At 40.0% G+C, this 21,028-nt stretch overlaps 1 protein-coding gene across 2 annotated transcripts in view; it reads right to left on the reverse strand.

Moving 5' to 3' along the window:
- Nucleotides 1-478: 478 nt before the first annotated feature.
- The window catches only part of LOC139645792 (probable global transcription activator SNF2L2), a 69,520-nt gene continuing 48,970 nt past the window's right edge, over nt 479-21,028 (reverse strand). For both annotated transcript variants that reach the window (XM_071521639.1, XM_071521631.1), the window contains exons 29-34: nt 19,266-19,489; nt 11,075-11,180; nt 9,987-10,088; nt 9,020-9,143; nt 8,025-8,158; nt 479-2,042 (exon numbers count right to left, since the gene is read on the reverse strand). In XM_071521639.1, the coding sequence (XP_071377740.1) occupies nt 2,007-2,042; nt 8,025-8,158; nt 9,020-9,143; nt 9,987-10,088; nt 11,075-11,180; nt 19,266-19,489 (726 nt within the window). In that variant the 3' untranslated portion in view covers nt 479-2,006. The remainder of the gene's footprint in view (nt 2,043-8,024; nt 8,159-9,019; nt 9,144-9,986; nt 10,089-11,074; nt 11,181-19,265; nt 19,490-21,028) is intronic.

A 21,028-nucleotide genomic window follows, 5' to 3' on the forward strand; every position in this document is an offset into this window, starting at 1 on the left:
GGCAGCAGCCCAATGAACATGGAATTGTTAGAGGTTTTGTGTCTGAGGAAGTCCAATGTTGAAACATGTTGGAGCACTGTATGTTTTAAACCTGCTCTTTGAACAAGCCAATGTAATGGAGTAAAAGCAAAACAACAAAAACAAAATCCAAGGCACCCTTCATAGAAAAACCTTTTTCTATGAAGGGTGCCTTGGATTTTGTTTTTCTTTGTTTTTCTATAGTATTCATGATGTAGGCTGCGGTCCAGTGCCACTGTCGCATCTTCACGCAATCAGTCACCAAATCTGGCTCTTGTGGTGACTCCCTTTAGTTTAGACTATTACTTAACCAATACATGGATTTCAATTTCAACGCTCACAGACCAAAGAATCATCTGAATATTGCATGAAAAATAATGATCCTGTAAGGTTATGAATGCTGAGGAGAGGCATCAACAAACTGCAAAAAAAAAACAACACATAGATAATGTATCATGTGCTGAAAATCTGTGAGATTTTATTTGCCCTGGGGTATCAGATACAACCACAAAGACACTGTGCAAAGAAAGCAAAGATTAAGTAACACTTATGGAGAGTTGGCTAGCACAGATCACACATACAAAAAGGATATATCTGCAAGTGAACATATAGTATATTGCCAAACAAGTTCATGCTACAAACAACATAAAAACCAATAATATGGGAGCTCAAAAATACTAAAGAACACATAAAAACACTTCAATCCATACGCATAAATCAATATACTGCATAACACATACTGTCAAATTCAATGTCATTCAAATTTGTTAGATTTTTAAAATCATAATACTGTGCTTTTTTTTTCAATATTTCTAGTTTCCATAGTGTGCTGTCATTAATCTGGATGGCTATAATGAGCTGCAAGAATTCATCTGAGACTTGGTTCTTTACAATCTGTTTGCTACAATAGGTGCATGGTGCAATATATTGGCAATTGGCAACATGTTTTCAGACTCTTGGGAAAGCTACATTTACTGCTCGATTAGATGCTGGTGGTATTCAATAAAGAGTTTGCTTTTCCTCGAATCTGTTGGTTAAAATCATACTGTGCTCACAAACGAGCCTCAGAAGGCCAAACGTTTTCTAAATCAATCAAACCAATCGCTCCTTTCTGCATCGAGAGATTATCACAACAAAGTTCAAATAAAGGTCCGCTCTGATACACAACTTGAAAAGCATGACAAGATAAAATACATGAAGTACATGGGCTGACTTAAATGATGTGCCGCCTCTGTAATGCAAGGTTACAACATTCTTAAAAAAGTGATAAAAATAAAAGCATTAAGCGATTAGGGCCATGTCAAATTAATTTGTAGGTCATCAGGCACTGACTGAGATTGTCTTATTGGCTGTAAGAGATATGTATACATACATACTATATATATTTCTGTTTATTCTCTTGAAATTGTACTGTCTTATTGTTATTTCTCCACGTTCCAACATATGGCACTGTCTGGTAAAGTTGAGTTGGACGTGCTTTGTAAAAGCTGCAAACAATTTACAGCTAAATTGCCCTTTTTGCCAGTGGCACTTCAAATTAATCTGGAAGGCCCTAGGTTATATTTTTTTGTTTCTATTCCAAATTATTTCAATTTGGATTTTCATTTTTCATTTTGTAAAAGTGCAAGCAAGCAATTACAAATAAAGCAACCGCTGGTATACCATAACCAAATCTTTCCCATACAGTTTGAAATCTTTTTTTTTTTTTTCATTTTTTTTTTTTTTAGCATAGAGTTAAAAAATATACTATAAAATAGATTCTTCCAATCTGGGATATACACAGATCGGTATTGCTGGAGCTTCTCCTCTCATTGCTAATACATTTCCAAGCTGGTAGGGGAAGAACATACAATATGCACTACGGACAGCCAAAGGAAAAAAATAAAATAAAAATAAAAAGAATATGAACCTGAACAACAGAGTAATAGAAGATACAGTCCTTTTTTGATAAGTGCTATAAAACATCTCATATCCTCTCATCCCCTTCCTCATTCATCATCGCTCTTGCTCCTCTCTGACTGATCCTGCAGACAGAGAGAGAGAGAGAGAGAGAGAGAGAGAGAGACAGAGACAGAGAGGGAGAGAGAGAACACACAACAACAGTGTAATGAAGGTTTATCTTCCGTAGAGAGAGCATCAACAGGATCAGGCGTAGGTCGTCACAAGCGGAACACATACAGCACCTTGAAATGAGCAAGAGAGGAGTGCGGAGGGAAGGAGGTCCGAAGGTGAAGCCGATGCCCTTTCCTTTCATCCTCACCTCCTGTCTAGACTGTTTCTGGGCTCCTGAGAAATATTTCTGCGGAGGCTGACTGACGGGGCGAGCGGGCATTTGAGGAGCGTTTGAAGAACTTAATATGCAGGGAGGGGAACCTAGGTCTTCCTCTGCAGTGAAGTGGGAAGGAGTGAGCGAGAGGGCGAGCGAGACTAGACTCCTACTTGACTAAACGGAGAGCGCAGAGTATTTTACCGCCGTGACTTAGGGCTGGGCGATATGGACCAAAAATCATATCTCTGTATTTTTAGGCTGAATGGCGATACACGATATATATCTCGGTATTTTCTAGGAAGTAGGCTAAATGTTCAGTTGTAAGTCAAAGCCACATGTGAGATGTCACAAGCACTTTCATTAAAACAAGACTGTGATCAAAATAAAATGCAAAGACAGGGTTTCCTTCCCTGTTTTAGAACAGTCTGGTAAGTTCAGAAAATTACATCACTTTATTGTAATGCAGCCTTTAAAACCAGGAAAAGACAACACTTATGCCATATCACGATATTACGATATCCAAAATCTAAGACGATATTTAGTCTCATATCACGATATCGATATAATATTGATATATCGCCCAGCCCTACCGTGACTGATAGACGACGGAGAAAATCACTGCGTTTATAACCCGGCTGTTGGCCATGCTCTGGTTAAGCTCTTATCGGGGTTAAGATGTTCACATTAACCTTTAACACCCTGCAACTGAGTCTCCCTGTTGCCCTGAGTAAACCAGTTAACAGAATATTCCTGTCTACAGAAAGAATAGTACATCAGCAAAAAAAACCACCTAGTTATGACGTTATATGTGTTGACCCCAAACTGGGTAACTTGAGTAAAATGGTAAGAACAGTAACTTCCATACATGTAAACGTATCCAGTGACAATGTGAAGAGTCAGTGCAAAGTGAGCTTAGAATTATAAGGTTCTATCTGCCTTCAGGATAGTTCTGAGATATTGAGCTTCAAAGTTTTCAGCATCCATTGAGTTAGATGGAGATGGGTCCTTTTGTTTTAGGAAGTACAGACTCAAAAACCATTATTTTCAAAAAATAACACCACACATATATCAATAGGCACTCATAGAATAGGTTCATGCGACTAACTCAGTTTTGACAAAAAGGTCAGCTAGAACCTACCAAGGTCAATAACCAAAGTTTCAATACTACTTTGATATCATGGTGAGAGGTTGCATTCGATATTTAATCTTAAAAACGTTCGATACTTCGACCAAATGTGTTCTGTAAGCCACCAGAGGGCTTATATGGGTGGAGGACAGGTGGATTGGAATAGTTTAAAGAAGAAGAAGAGCGTGAAAGAGAGTGAAAACTAGCAACAGTGACAAACAGTTGACCAAGTCTTGAAGTGGATCCCAGTCCACCTAAACTGGTTGACAAACTGGCACCAATATTGAACTATTTCTTTTTTAAAGCTATTGATATTCATGTTGAATTTATGGTGCTCTCCATGGTGCTTTTGTTTAAAATAAACCACAGTTGTTTTGTGATGATGTGACATCATGTAATAGTATCAGATTTTTTGTTATTAAACTTAGTATTGGTATCAAAGTCAACATTCAGGTATTGAGGCAACACTAACCAGGACATAAAAATAAATATCACCCCAAGTTCAACAACCTCCCCAGTTCACTGGAGTATTTATGTGGTGCGAAGAGTAAGTGTGAAGTTTTAGCTGCAAAATGTGTTGATTGGTGAAGAATAACGTCATTAATTTCACTCTCCTACAGCAATGTATTCACTCCCCAGGTAACAAAGCACCCACTGAACTGACCTGAAATCGAATCGAGAGCGAGAGAGAGAGAGAGAGAGCAAGAGAGAGAGGGAGAACAGGAAAATGTCGATTCGGTGCACTATGCTTCTGTCAGATGAAAATGCTTTGAACCTCTCTGACCTGAAATGGCGATCAATATATGAATCAATAAGGTCAAGGTTTAACTTATATGTACAGTACGGAAAGCAGGACAGGAGAGAGAAGAGGGGGGGGGGGGGAAGGGGAGGAAACATCTAATAAGTGATAATCACATCAATAATAGGTACATTAGGGCTGGTCGATACAGGCTAAATGTCCTATTCCATATTCCATAGTGTGCCGGCAGCCAATTAGCTGATCTTGTTCGACCGGAGAGGAGGAAAGACACACTGGAAGGTGGGTAAAACCTAATATTAATCCCTGGAGGGTTGGTGCATATAACAAATAGCATAAAATGGCTGCTTCACACCACAAGATTTCATGGCTAACCCCAAGGCATATTTTACAGTATTCAGTGGTAGCTGCAAGGAGTGCTTGTATTTTTTTTTTTTTTTTTTATTAAAACAGAATACTGGTGTCAAGTTAAAGCCCATTTACTTCTGTCTGTGTCTTGTCGTGTGCTTGTTTTTCCTTACTTTTAAAATACACACTTGAAATTAACTGCCTGTCCCTGACAAAGACGCCCTAAATAAAAAGACCTGGATGTGACAGTAAAGTCTGTAAGGCGACATGTTTCTGAGGGATTATTTCCTGGAGGAGACTTTCATTTCTTCCTGTGGGTGTCAGCTGATTGACACGAAGCAGAGCGGAACGTAACGCAGCGCTGAGATGAAAACACTCGACTCAGCACAATGAAATAAGGAAAAACAGAAAGTTTGAGGCTTCATGTTTACTGTGATGTGTTGTTTTCCATACTGTATAAGAATGAATGGCAGCAAATGGCTTCTTCTGAAGGGAGGAAAACAAGTGCTGATATCTCCAACTATGCAGATTGTGTGCAGAAACCAGAGAGGAACCTGGACCGCTGGAACAAACTTAAAAAAAAACCCACTGGTATTATCCTTTACATTTTGCTCAATAAACTGACACACTGTTCAACACGTAGTATTACAGGAACACCTTATGAAAGCTGACATACTGTAAGGAGCCAATCAGTATTCATGAATGTGCTATGTAACGGCTGTGAAGCTATTGTTCAGGAATAAAGAGGATGATGCTCAAATGGTACCCAAGCTGAGTTATATCACACAACTGAGTGTAGTCTGGGCATGAGTGGCCCTAAGAGCGACTGTACTCATGTAATTGCACCCGTAAGCATAGTAAAGCTCTTCCCTCTTTTGTCCAAACACACTGGAAATTATCATGAGAAGAGATTAAAAAAAAAAAAGGATCTGTGGGAGAACGCCCATGGATCTCTCCCTCCCCTCTGCGCTAATGTAGTCTGGCCCACTAGTCTTCTTTCAAAACTCACTGAAAATAACAAAATGAACGCTCAAGGAGCTGCTTAAAAAATCTGGCCAAAATGGCCGTGCAGTAATGAGACAACATGCACCTGATGTTTCCAGTTTCTCAGTTAGTTAAAGCAGGCGGGGTGAATTTGGGTAAAATTGGGATTAGTCAGTGTACAAATACATACAGTATGTACATGTATATCTCATTACAGTCTGTATTAGACTAAATGAGCAACAGGTTGTTCCTCTATTACAGCATAATTTCCAAACTGCCCAGTCAGTGCCAAGCCTACAGTGACCTAGAGAAGTGAAAATCCATCCAGCCAAGTTACCGTAAGCTTTTGACCAGATCCAGCAGGACAATTTACATCACACCCATTCTAGCTTCGTTACACTGGCTTCCCATCACATTTAGGATTCAATTTAAAGTTTAAAGTGTAATCACATAAAGAGTCCTGCATGGTCAGGCTCCATCCCTACATTACAAGCAGGTCACTTAGGTCTTCTGACCAGGGCTTACTGGTTGTCCCTCGTTCTAGACTAAAAGCTAAAGGTTTAAAGCCTTTGAAACTGTGGCTCCTGAACTGTGGAACGCTCTTCCATTGGACTTAAGATTTGCAGACTCTGTTGACTCTTTCAGAAAGCAGCTAAAGACTCATCTGTTCAGACTGGCCTCTGTGTCTGTAACTCTGTGTGTTTCTATGTCTTACTGTTTTGTACTGTTTTCTGGTCTTATTTGAAATTTCAATTTGAAATTTTACTCTTGTGAAGCACTAGCCTGGTGTCCAGCCCCTATGAATCGCAGTTTTCAGCACTCTTCGAATTTGCATGGCGATTCATAAGGTACCTTATAAATAACCTTATGAATTGCCATGCAAATGTGCAAAGAGCGCTGCAAACTGTGATTCATAAGGGCTGGATACCAGGCTAGTGAAGCACACTTCGCTCTGTGAAAGGTATAAACACTACCTACTTACTGCCACTCATTCCTTTGTTTTTTACACTAAGACTTTGCACCCCCCCCCTCCCCCCCTCACAATGAGAGCATCTCGCAACTGCTCATGTAACAAAGACGCTACTACTGCAATAACAATATGCAGTTATTAGTGTATTAAATCTATTCACATATTCAATATCCCATTAATAATTAACATAATTACTTGTTTCCTGGGAATGTAGTAATTGTTCCACTACAGAGAAGGCTGACATCTTCAGTTTTCAAAAATGTAACAGCTGAATTGATAATCTAATAGTAGAAACTGAATACGCAACTGTCACCCATTCACAAATTTGGTTATTAAATATGGTGCTGCATCTGAAAGTGGATAAATATGTATGAAAGTGATCATTATAAACTGCTTATTTTTAAAACGTTTCAAACAGCTTGTTAAAACCTAATAATTTAATAAGTATGAATTAATTAATAAGTATTACATCAACATGAAAAAGGTTACATTAATGGTAGGTATGGTGTATTACTTGTATGGGACATTTATTACGTTAACAGATTTATTACATTAACAGATTATTACTCTATTAACTGCAATTTGTTATTATATTAGTGGTTTACTTTGCTAATGGAAAGTTATTACACTAACAGCTGTAACAGAGGTCATTACTTGCCATTTCTCTCGTTTGTCTGATTTTAGTGTCGTAGCTGTGAACCTTCACGTTTTGACATGATGTGCTACATCACTGGTTTTCAATCCTGGTGCTCAGGACCCAAAGTACTGGTGGTTTTCTCTCCTAACAGCTAGTTCAAGAGTAACTAAATCCCAAACCCAAATCTGTGTAAAGCCTGAAATCTATTGGTATAAAGCATGCTACTGAAATCATCATCTGCTATTGGCTGATCTTTGGTGCCAGGTGATGTCACCTTCTGTAGGGTACAACAGGTGGTGACATCACCTGGCACCAAAGATCAGCCAATAGCAGACGGCCAGTTCAGCACTTTACTTTTCACCATTAGATTCACAGATTTCTTTACACAGATCTGGGTTTGGGGTATAGTTCCTCTTTAACTGCAATTACCTGCATTCTTCTTGCATCCCAGGTGTAAAATGCTCCCGGATGAGAGCTAGAACGACAACAAGCAGAGCTGTGTGTCCTGACAACCAGGACGGAGGGCCACTGTGTGTCGATAAAGGCTGTCAAACTGAACTTGACACGGTATTTCTACATGTTGCGGCTGCAGGTTTATCTCTGTGAAAAGAACATTAGCGACAGGTTGCCGCAACTGTGAGGCTTTCCCCGAGCTGCGGTTAGCTTACATTATTGGAATGACAGAAGACATTTACAATTCATGCCAGTGTCATTTCCATATGTATTCATTTCCCCTGTGTGTTCACTCAGAATTCAATTCAAATAAAGGTGACCTGCTGCAAATTCAAAGCGGTGGATTTTGCCCAGAGGTGAAGAATTCGCTTTATCCTGGACGGTGGGGGTCAGTGTGACAGTTATTTTTCCTGAAAGATGTCCTAACCACATGCTAAAGCGCCTCGGTGCGGAGTGACCTACATTGTCGTCCTGCTCATCGTCGCTGTCGTCGTCGCTGACCACCGGCTTGGCCTTCCCACGGCTCTGCCTCTTCTTGCCTTTGTCGTGGCTGCGCTCCTCTTTGCTCAGCTTGATCTTAACCCGCACTGACTTGGCTGCATGAAGCACAGAGGGGGGGGGGGGGGGGGGGGGGGGGGAAGACAAGAGGGATTTAAAGCCATATTTCATGATGAGTCAGATGAAGTTTTACATATCTGGTTATTTCATTGTTTGTTTAGTCAGAAAACATATGATTACTCTTGCGTAAATTTCCACCCAGACGCAGGCTTGGGAGACTGGGTGACTACATCTGTGATCACTATAAATCAACACAGCACTTGCCATAATGTTTTTTTACGGAGACAATGCTCATGGGATTTAAAAGTGATTTTATGTTTAACTGAAATATACTGTATATTACTATAATTTCATGTTTCGGCTGTTATGCCTATTATTATAAAACACCCAAATTATTAAAAAACAATGCATTTAATTTTTTAACAAAAATCCGACAAACCAGACAAGATTAGCATTTATGGTGGTCATTAGAGTCTTTTGCAACTTTTGACAACTTATTTTTACTTAACAAGTATTTTTCTGCTATTGATTCAATATAAAATATTGATTCACAAATAGTAATTTTAATATTTCTGATGAAGTTTCTTACTAGTTCCAGTTTGAAGCCAGAAATATTGTTTTTGCTGAAGAGCAGTTAAAATTGTATTCACCATTCATTCATGTGTGTTGCCATCACATTTCCCTCTTTGCTCTACACTTTGATTGACAGCAGCTGTACTCCACACTGGTCCCAATGGGATGATGGTACAGTGAATCTCAAACTTGAGAGGCACTCACTGGTTTTACAGTGTAGAATTTAAATGAGGTGACACGTGTACGTGTGTGTGTGTGTGTGTGTGTGTGTGTGTGTGTGTGTGTGTGTGTGTGTATGCGTGTCCCAGAGGTGGGGTTTCTCTTACCCTCAGCCTCTGACTCTTCCTCATCGTCATCATCCTCACTGTCCTCGTCGCTCTCCTCTTCCTTGGCAATCTTCTGCCTGGCGCTCTTGAACACAGACTGAAGCACAATGGAGTCTTCATATATCTGGAGAAGAAACAGACAGGCAGGATCTCACAAAAAGCTCCCAAAACAGCTTGGTCTGAGATGCAATAGGGTGGGAATAAAGGACAAATGGGTTTGGTAGATAGGAGGGATGCAAGGCAGATGCGGGTAGGGGTAAAAAGAATGAGAAGTACAGAAGACTATGAGAACCTAAAGGTTTTTATGTAAAAATACACCGTCCCATCAGCCTAAATCATAAAGTGGGGTTGCTATAATTTTGGTTTCGATGTGCAGACGTTGGCAGGAAATCTTGTCTGCAAGTGACAAATCGAAACTTTTTTTTTTTTCTTAACAATCAGCAGATGATTCCACTGATTAGCAGACCTTCAACCAGAGAGGAGAAACCAATCAGTTAAATCAGCTGCTGTAGTCGAAATCGCAATATGAACTTCTGCAATTAATTGCCTTAGAGAGAGGAGTGTCCAAAATGGATTTGTGAACAAGGTGTTTTAAACCTCCAGGTAATTTTTTCGGTCCATGAATCAAGTGCAATATTGGTGAAAACCTTTCATCATAGTCAAACTCAGTAAATCCTGCACACTGACATCTAGATTTTTTTTTAACAAAATCACGTTTCTTTAAACAATTTGAACGTTCTACAAAAATTATGACAAGGAACACTTTGCAGTTTAAATCGCAATTGCAATATTCTGTCAAATAATCGCAACTAGACTTTTTGTCAATATCTTTCAGCCCTAGCTGGAATGAAAAGCTGCAGACTGTCTGACTGGCGCTCCATGGCTCATGGTTTGGCACCCCAGGGACAGAAATAAAGAAAAATGAAGGATGAAGGAGAGAAAAGAAAGTCCCACTGGGGTTTCTGACCTGGGATCCCTCCAGGTTAAAGGTCTGGGCGTTGTGACAGAGCAGCATCACGTCCTTCTCCAGGTCGCCCACGTTCCTGTACTTATGGTTCCTCACACGGTCCTGTGGACACAGAGGAGCAGCGTGCAGCAGCAGGCTGATCACTCTCATTCTCCTCACGTTCCCCTCAACCCAACAGCCTGCAACTACTGTGAAATTCAAGGCTGCAAACTTTTTTTTCCCTTTACTCTCTCAGAATACAATTCCAATCCTTTCGAAAACATATTGTATATTTAATAAGCTGCAAAATGTTTATTTATGTATGTGTTAATTGAGAACAGGTTTTTGGATTATGTTTCATCTGTTTGAACCTGTTCTACTGACTCCATGTCCATTCTATCTTACCAGGAAATTGGGTAAAATGGCTCTAAGCTGGCTGAACATTTTGATTTCCTGAAAATTGAAGATTTCCTCATTATAATCCCTCAAAGTGAACATGCTGCCACTGGGTAAAATTCTTTACTTTTGAATTTCACTAATACTAGATGCATTGTGAAATTAATTGTACTTGCTTTGGGCGTGATATGTGATTACAACATCAGAAATAGGACATGATTGACAACTTGAGACTCTTGTGGTTCAATTTGCACTCATGTGCAATGATGTGAGTTGTCTTAGCTGTCCTTTGAGTATGGCAAAACCAGTTTTACTTTCCACTGAAACCACTATAATAATCACAGCCTCGTCAGTCTTTATGTCCAGAAACTAGACACCTGGGCGACACAGAGGATGTATGCTTTGTCTATGTAGGTTCAAATTAATGAGCTTATTTATTTTGAACCATTTACAGGAAGTTCTCAGCATCTAACTGCCAAAAAAGACAATTTTTGCAGGAACTTACAGACATCAGAAACTATCTGCATATATCACATCAGTTTGTTTACTAACAATATCAAAGTAGTAAATTTATGCACCGCTGCAGATTAATCATACTTCTTCTCCACTATCATCATCATTATCATCATCATCATCATCATCATCATCATCATCATCATCATCATCATCCTCCTCCTCATTCACATCAGTCTGGGTCATCGCCGTCAACGTACCTTGATCTTCTTGAAGTCCACAGGTTTCCTGATCAGCTCATAATACTCTGGGAGCTCCTTCCTGGACGGCAGCTGCACAAAGACCTCGCTCAGTTGTCTTCCTGACCTGTTCATCAACACAACACAAGTCTCTTACCTCTCCAGAAAGCTTATTAAGATGCGTTCAATTGGACAAAAACCTTTTGGTTTCTAACTCTTAAATATTAAACATAAAATTGTTTGAATTGCTCCCTCATGAATGTAACTTCTAGTGGCAAGCTACATTTTAATCAAATGTAAAACCTCTTTCATTCCAGCTCTCAAGAATATTTGAATAGTATTTCTGTTAAATCATCCAAAGTGTTTTGATCAGTCAGATCATTGCTTCTGGGACTGAACTAGTTTGAGAACAGATGGCAAAGAATAAAAGTAAAGAAGCCTTGGTTTTTCCTCCCTGAGCAGAGAATATGGGTAGTAACAGAAAGTATGTCAGTAACCTTCAGAAGAGCAGCCTCCGTACAGCACAAGAAAAGCTATTCCCAGTACATTCCATATAAGATAAGATGAAACTTTAATGATTCCCATGGAGAAATTGGGCCATTGAAGGGGCAAATAGATATAGGATACAGCAGAGGGAAAAAAACCCTCAATAAAAATAAGAATAGAGCAAATGGGGGGATATATAAACTACACTACCAACAATTTCACAGAAGTACAAATGTATGAATGACAGTATACAAAATACTATAGATACAGTATAAAGAGGGTGTGCAAAATACCAGCAGTAGTTGCAGTCGAACTTAAGAGAAAATGAGTGAGATATCAGTATGATATGAGAATACAGCCAAAAATTAAATAAATACATGCAGTATCTAACATGTACATGCCATATATAACAAATTACAGGAAAATGAGAATATGAAGAAAAACAATGAAATTACAGCATATAATGTGTACAGGATGTGCAACCATGTGCTCATATTCATATTCAGCCATATATATCTCCAGAAAATGTCCAGATCTGTAGATGTGTATTGTAAAGAACTACACACCTTATCAAAAATATTCAATATTGCTGAGTGTTTCTGAACTGATGCCCATCATGTATAGTAATGTATTTCTCACATCACATTTCTGTGCATTGGTGGTTCATACTTTGATTCACACAGGAGTCATCAATGAGACTTCTGTCGTGTTAATTAACAAGCTGGACTTCACACACATAGAGCATAATCCTCAATGTCGTACACAGATTTTCACAACAAGTGTGTGTGTGTGTGTGTCACGTTCCAAACTTGCAATATGTCTCTTCATCTGTCACGGCAGGACCGAACAGCAGAGCAGTTACATAAACACTTACACTTGCTAAAAAACATGAAATGGACAGTCAGTCAGTTTCAGGTGACAGAGATTGCTTTCCTTGGTGTATTTACTGCAGTTTGGCGTCTTGGCATGTGTTCGGTTTTAATGTTTGTTTTTGTCATGATGGCAAATACAGCGCTATTAATAATTAAGTGTTTATGCTCATGGCTAGGTGAGCTGTTCCAAAGTTAGACAGGTAAACAAAAAGCAAATGAGTACATGGAAGGAATTGCAATATGGGAACAACACTGTTAGATAATTCAGCAACAGCAAACAAGCTCTCGTGGGTAGAATGAGAAAGCAAAGCCACAGAGCTGTGATAGGTAAAGTCCTAAAATGGTACAATCTCAGTCAGTTGTATGGGCTCCATACTCTAAATACCAGATTGCCAGCTTTAATTTGAGGGTATTTCAAGTGATATCAGACAAACAGTTCAAGAACTAAAGACCGTTTTGTAAATGGTCTCCTCATTTTAGGGTGCCTAACATATTTTAACATATTTATTTGGATTAAACTGTTTCTTTTTAGCTCTTAATCGTAATTCCTGAGAGACAGTATGCAGTACATAGTTGGACAATGAATCCAAGTTAACAAAGATCTGAGCGAACAAACTATCTTTGAATCATCAGGCTCCCCATAGAGTTTAGGAAAAAAGGAAATAGAAAGGTTAATGAGGGGAAACGAGCATTCAGGTTCATCACGGTAATCTAGTAAACTCCGGAGTCTGACTGTCTGGTTGAAGAGTCTCACCACTGCCTGTTGTGTGAGTGTATCTGCTCCACTACCAACTGCTGCTCATCTGTGTTGCTTCCTCCCACAAGGCTTTCTTGTGCCAAGACCAAAGTCTCTACGATCCTGTTGCACTTGCCTCAAAATATTTATGCTTGATTGCTTCATTTGGGATCAATTTTTGCCAAGATGGACTTCTTAGTGTTGTGTTTTGAGACACTATTAGTCTTCCTTTAGCACATTCAAATTCATCTGTTAGGCCAGATGGAGATAATTAAAGCACACTGTTGCCTTAGACAGTGAAAGACTTTCAGCTCAACACGTAACTTGGACGTTAGAGAACCAGGCTTTGGACAGGAAGGACACCGGTTCAAATCCTTGACCAGCTGGGAAAAACTGTGCAGGGAAAATGAATGAGAATTATATCAAGAATTATGTGGAGGTGCCCTTAACCCTCGCTTGCCCCAGTGGAGTTATCCATTGGCCAAAAAGAAAGGCTATGCTCCCAGTTGTGAATGTGTGTGACTGTATGAATGTGAAGCAGAGCGCTGCGGAAAAAGAGCATGCGTGTCACTTTGCCTTGATAAACATGAGAATTGATCTTCTTTATTCACTTCTCTACCTTTTAACAGGTAGAAGAGTGAATATATCAACTGCAGCATCAGCCAAAACCAGCCTCCACTCATATTTCCCATGAACCCAAGGAGTGAAGGTGTAATATGCAACAAAGTATAATAATTAAGTCATTTTACCATAATTCCTCATTAACCAAACCATGACCTGAAAACCCGTAACAACTCCACAAACACTTAAAAGGCTAATGGTGTTGGATAGTTTAAATAACTTTCTCTGTTCCTTTAGCTGTTATGTGCTATCTACCTACTACTACAGCTACTAACACACAAAATGTCAGAAATAGAGAAATAGAGTTTGCAGTGGGCTATAGGGATTGTTTTACCATCAGACAGTACCACCTAAGGTTTGAATTACAGCAGGAGAGCTGTTCAGCTTTTTTCCAAGGCTATTGATATTAAATTACTTAGATATTGAACAATCACCCAGTGCAGCGTCTCTCCAGGTTCTGAACGTGCCGTACGCTTGGATCCGCTTGGCAAACTGTGCTGAAACCACAGAGGTGGTTTATACAAAGAAATGGGTTTTTACATCTTTGATGTAGGGAGTGTGATGCCTCTCAGCCCGTTGTTATAGCAACGGGGACCTTTGGGAACAGATCCAATTGGTAGCTTCCGTGAAAGACACTGGAATGAATGGAAATGTGATCATGAAGGCTTAGAAGGAGAGGCGTTTCTTCTAATGGCTTGCGTTGGCAAAACAGTAAACAATTGGAGATTTCAAAACAATCAGCTCTGTGCGTGACTCATTTGAAAACGCAGCAATCTCAACAGCCATGTTTGATTATTAGAGATCTGTAGACTATTGTCCCTTAATTGTGCTTAGGAAGCCAATGGGCCCAGACTGCTGCCTGGCTCCACGGAGGAGATTAGGGTTCATCAAACTGTAGGTAGCTCTAACTCTGAATAGGAATTTTCCTCGCATTCATATTTGACTCTATGCAATCGAAGCTGTAGCCCCTGTTATGGGGAAGAGCTACTGCGTCCCAGGATTTCAAGAGTCCTGGAGTGGAAAATAAAAAATCTGTCCCAGCCTGGTTAGTGAAAGGAGCGCCAGCACTATGATTGAGATGCTCTGGGAAGAACAACCATCAACTGCGAGAGGAAAGAATTTGACTTCTGGAAAGGCAGGTAGTAGATTTCCTGGAAAAGCTCCGTCATAACAGGCAGCCAGCGCATATTTGAGCAATAGGAACACAAATGCACATGCTCTTCCATGCACACGTATCTGTTACAGACACACACACTTATGCTCTTGCACATTGGCAGAAAACCCCCCAAAGAAACACCTAGACACCAAAACAAACAGGTACACACAGACACAAATACACATATTTTATAGGATTTTCGGGCTGAAAGCACAAATGGTTGTTTATCAAAGGTTCCTAAGATGTGACTTCACTTCCATTAACTCATCATATTTACCCTGCATTTCAAGTCAGCTGACCAGGAAGAAATGAAAGAATTGTACTTTCCACTGGCTAATCAAAGCACAGAGCCTCAATCCTCCCATTTGGCAGAGGGGAAAGCGTGACAACAGATGAGGACAATTTGGTGAAAAATGTCTGTGGCAATAGGCTGCCACTCGGTGTCATACTCATTACATGACAAGTTTCACTATAATCATTTTCAACCCTTTTTGACTTGTGATGCTTGGCTGTGGCCAGAGAAAATATTGTGTACATTCTGGCCAAGATTTGCTTTGGTGCATGAAATGCTATTGCATGTACGCACAACAAAGTTTCTTCCCTTGATTTGGTTAATTTGTGGGAATGGAATACACTAATTTTCTCATTTTGTTTATTATATGTGCACAAAAAAAAAAAAAGTTCTCACACATTAATTTCATAAAAATGTACAAATTCTAGATTTTTGACATTGATACCAATGTGTACATGTGATCAGTAAGCCTTTCTCTTTGCTTGCCCCCCTCCAGGGAGGTCAGAGTGCAGAGTCGGCTACAAAACAGCACCCAGCTGGTAGAGATTTAGTGACTCGTTCAAGGACACTTCAGCAGGGCTGACAGTTTGAACCCAAATCATCTGGTTGAAGGACAAACCACTTGGCCACCCTGTTGCCCTGCAGGAGCACAAAGCATTGCCCTGGAAAGAACACCTTGATAGAGCACCAGATGAAGTTAGTGTCGTTCAACTGACTTTCCTAACTTTTGTTGCTTTTGACCATTGGGTCAATTAGGGTTTTTATACCGACATGGGATGCTGATTCAGAGAGCATGAAATGACAAACAGCTATTAGTGTTAGTAATTAGCTACTGCATCAGAACTAACAATGCACCAATTGCTTTTGTATTTTCCATATAATCACTTCTGCAAATCCTCATTGGTATTCATATGTCATTTTACAGCTGTGAAACTAGCACTGATGTCACTTTTTCCCAATCTCAAGAAAGATTGTAGTCAGCCCAGGAAAACAAAGTACTCAGATTAAATAAAGGGGGGGGGGGGGGGGGGGGGTAGTCAGCACACTGCACCATCGCACCATTTATTTCTCTATTTCTATATAAAACTAGTCCAATAACAAGAACAACAAAAACAACTGACACATTTCTGTGCTGATTGAATGAATATTCAACACACAGCATTATTAATCTATAAACCTAGTGCAATAAGGATAGGTAAAATCACATCAGTAGGTCTAATTTATGATCCAATGTGTGTTTTGGTGACAATATGAAACACATTTACTCCCTATAAATCATGCTTGTAGAAAAAGCATGTTGATTAAATTTTATATGCAACTCTGTGGGCCGCTCTGGTGTCCCTGTTTGACGTTATCCATACTTATATTACAAATTTGTGTGCACGGTCTACTAATCCGGGCATGGTTTCAAGATTCAAGATTACTTTATTTGTCCCTAGGGAAATTTGTCTTGGACATAATGGCTGCCACATAAAAATACATACAATTATAGTGCAGTAACAGACACAAAGTGCACAGCACAAACAAGTGCAGACATAAGTGCATTCAAGTACATGCAACACAAACCCTCATTTCACACCCTCCTTATGTCCTGAGTTTAGGAGATTCACTGATAGAGGGATGAAAGAATTGTTATACCTATTCAGGTATCTTTTCCTATATTTAATTGGAACCCTATAGCGTCTACCTGATGGGAGCAGTTCGTATTCTGAATACAGGACATGGGAGGGGTCAGCGATAAGTTTCCTAGCCTGTTTAACTATAGTCTTCTCAAAGAGTATTTGGAGGGAGGGATGCTCCCTCACCCCCATCACTTTCACTGCTGTGTGGACCAGTCTATTTATTTGTGATTTATTTGTGATTTTAACTTAACTGATATGTTACCAAACCAAGCTAAGATTCCGTAACATAGTATACTCTCTATCACAGCATGATAAAATAACATCAATACCCTCTGTCCAACCCCAAACACCCTGAGTGTTCGCAAGAAGTAGAGTCGCTGTGCATACAGAATTCACATGGACATTCCAAGACAGATCACAGTCAATATGTCCACCCAAGAATTTGTAAGAATGAACCTGGGTAATACAAGTGTTATTATAGACCAGTAGTGGAGAATGATCCCCCAGATGTCCTGGATCAAAAATAATTTCTTCTGTTTTCTTAGTGTTTACAATGAGATGATGGTCATCACACCATTGTACAAACTTTTTAACCTCCAAACTATAGCCAGAAATGTGTCTGTATCCGTGAGTCCCAAGATCATCAGAAAACTTGACAATAAAAGTGCTGGGATGACTGCTTGTACAATTATTTGTATATAATGTAAACAGAATGGGAGAACTCACACATCCTTGAGGAACACCTGTGTTGATGACTTTAGACTCAGATCATGTCTGGTTCACTCGGACCTGCTGGGACATCTGTCTGAGTTTACTGAGAAGGATGTGTGGTTGCAGGGTATTAAAAGCAGAGCTGAAGTCTAGGCCTTGGGGTTTTCAAGGTGTTTGTCGACTGTCTTTATAGGCAAACTGATAAGAACCTAACTGTCCATTTATGTTTGACTTCAGCTTCCACACCATCAACTTTTCCAGACACTTCATTAAAATAGAAGTCAGGGCTACTGGTCTATAGTCATTATTTTCTTGAGGAACAGGTTTTTTTGGAAGAGGAGTAATGATTGCCGTTTTCCAGAGAGATGGAACTGTATGTGAATCAACAGACCTTTGAAAGACAGAGACCCAGGCTGGTGTAAGTTCCTCTGCACATGTCTTTAAAAGGAATGCTGAGAAACCATCAGGGCCTGTTGCCTTATTGGTGTTTGTTCTTCTAAAAAGTCTTGTGACTCCCCTGGGACTAATGTCTATCCTTGGAACACAATCATCAATTGTTATGGTGCTAATGACACTGTCACGTTCTAAAGAGAAATCATGTGAACCAAACCTAATGTAGAAGTTGTTCAAATCATTTGCCATGGTATTGTCATCTGTTGTGTGCAGTGGTTTCCTGGTGGGAGTCATATTTGTAATGGATTTCATAGTGGCCCACAGTTCCTTCATATTATTTCCTGGTTTAGGACTCCGTGCGCACTGATTCCTGATTCGAGGGCACGGTTTACTAATCCATGCGCAAGGTTTACTATTCCGTACACATGGAGGCGTGCACGGTTTACCAATCAATGAATTTCCACATCTATTATTTTTTTCTTACCAGGTGACCCCTGGGGAGCTCTGTAGAGAACAGCCAAAGCAATGCCACATTTTTATGCTGAATGACGATTGTAAATTATGAAAGACAGTTCACGTTCAGGTCTGTCATTGCCGCGGCAATTGTAGCGGCAGCTGTAACTGTCGCTCCCGTTGTGGTCAGATATCGGAGTGCAAGCATTGCGGCATTGTGTCTGGGTTTTACCTCATGTGGAAAGAGACTTTCTTTCTGCTGGTTAGGCACACAGTGCAGAACAAACACCCGGTTCCCTTAATTTGTCGCGCCAAGTGTCAAACGGTTTCCCGTCTCCACCCGTTTATTCAATCCATACCTATCGCCGTTTGTTTTTTTACTCATGTCTCAGTGACACGTGTATCTTCACCAGCTTTCATAAACTTTGTTTCCATATTTCAGCTGTGCTACACTATGGAATCGGTGCTACACTGTGATAGAAAGTAGCTTGCTGTTCACTGGATAAAAAAAAAACTTGCTTGCATTCCACTGGTAAATGTAAAATATTGCTTTGCTTCGCTGAATATGATTGGATAAAATGCATCAAAAACAAAAACCCACATGGAGTTTTTTTGTCGAAAATAGTTTGTGAATGTAAAACGTCCATATGCCAGAAATCAGGCACCTGGCTGGAAGTATTTAAGCCCTGCATTTATCCCTCCAGGTAAACTACAGCCACACTGTGTAGCATAATGCTCATCCTGCAGAAAGTAAAATCCTTCCAGTTAAGAATCACGGGACGCTTCATTAACACAACATGAGTCAGTGTGACCCACAGCGACAGCACATTTTAACAAACCCCGAACCTGCAGGAAAATAACTCTCCTTACCCGTCTCTGTAATTGACGACTGTGTCCACAATGGTGTTCATCTGCTTGGTGAGTTTGGGGGGGTTGGGGGAGAGCTTCTCGGCAGGCGGGCGTCCGCGTTTCTTCTTGGCCTTGGAGCTTCCTTCCTCTCTGCTCGACGAGTCCTTGTCCTGACGCCGCTTGCGTTTGCGCTTTTTCAGACGGATCTCCTCCTCCATCTCTTCCAGGTTGCCATCCTCAATGGCCTGGAGCAGAACAGGGCCACAGCAAAGAAAGGGTTAACCCTACAATCACTTAGACTTGTTCACACACTATCTGGAATTGTAGGTTCACTGCCAAATCAATGCACAATTTTCATAAACCGTGTCATCATGATTAGAGTCATATAGTCCCCCAGACTACAATGCAACAGCTAAGATCATAAGCAGCAACTGAGTATGCTTGGTACCTTCAAATGTAGCTGGAGTTAACCTGCCAGTGTCAAGGATAAATTATCATGTGTGGAAGTTACACACCGAAAGGAAGCTCATGAGGTGCTGATCACTGGCCCAAAAATCTCACATGAAAGAAGAGAAAAGCATCGAACATTATAACTCCATATGCATAATATTTTTTACTTACGTTTCAGCATAAAGCCTCCTTCTTAGTCTCAGGATATCCTGAAACATTGTCAGTAATAAATATTATGCATATGGAGCTAGAGTGTGTCTTTCATGTAAGAATAAATCATTGACAGGATTTTCATTGATTATGGCATTTTAAATGTAGCTGTGCTGCTTTGCAAAAGTGATTATATAGAAAATACAAAAGCTGCTTAAAAAAGGATGTTATGGTTTTATTATTTATGGTTTGGTGGTTTTTACATTTTATTTGTTAGTTTAAAAGTGTCTACCCAGAAGTGTGTACCCAATTTCAGTAATTTGCATATCTAACTTAATTTGACTGCAAATTTCACATGGACTGGAAAATAGCTTTTCCATTTTTTTTGTCTGCCGGCCACAGAGGTCGGTAAATCTCAAAATTCATTAGCCCCAATATTTAGCAGCCAACTACATTGTTAAAAGAGAATTAGACCTCAACATCATGCCTAAATGAGGTAAGGAGTGAGGTAAGTAGAATATACAAACCTATCAGTCACAACCAAAACACTAACAACTGGCTGGTGGCTTGAATTAATTCCAATATGAGGTGCCTAATTTGTATAATTTAATTCTGAAACTAATTGCAAAGTAGTGCAGTGTCACACATTATGCAAGTGTTAGATGTTGAAATAAATTACCAGTGATTGTGTGCTGCACTCGATGAAATGTGTGTGGTACTCCATATTTGCATGTGACCCTCTACAACTTCATTATTAATGCATGCTCAGTAATACTCCAGTTAAGATGATGAGTAAAACTGGAAACGTACAAAATTTTGTACATGAACCTGATCTCGCTGAAGTGAAGTTAATTAAAAATACTAGTGCAGTGCTCGTTCAAAACACGCCTGTTCGGAACGGGCCGATAGCTTGGCCTCTTGCTGCTTGCAGCTTTCTGGAGAACCGCTCATCCAAACAACTTCACACTCGACTCTGCACTTCCAGTCGCTTTCTTTGAGCCCCGTTGCTGCACAGAGCGCTGTTCGCTTGTTTATTCAAAGTTTATTAATATTGAACGTGTCGCGTGTCCAATCCGACACTGCACGTCCTTGGGTCCCCAGCAATATACACCCGCCAAGTGTGAAGTAGATCGGACAAACGGTTCTCGAGATATGCGAAAGACACACATACAGACAGAGATTCC

This window comes from Centroberyx affinis, unplaced genomic scaffold (genome assembly GCF_046629955.1).
Source record: "Centroberyx affinis isolate AG114_WGS23_722 - 3 ecotype Tasmania unplaced genomic scaffold, CSIRO-AGI_Caff_v1 ptg000077l_1, whole genome shotgun sequence".
Taxonomy (NCBI): Eukaryota; Metazoa; Chordata; class Actinopteri; order Beryciformes; family Berycidae; genus Centroberyx; species Centroberyx affinis.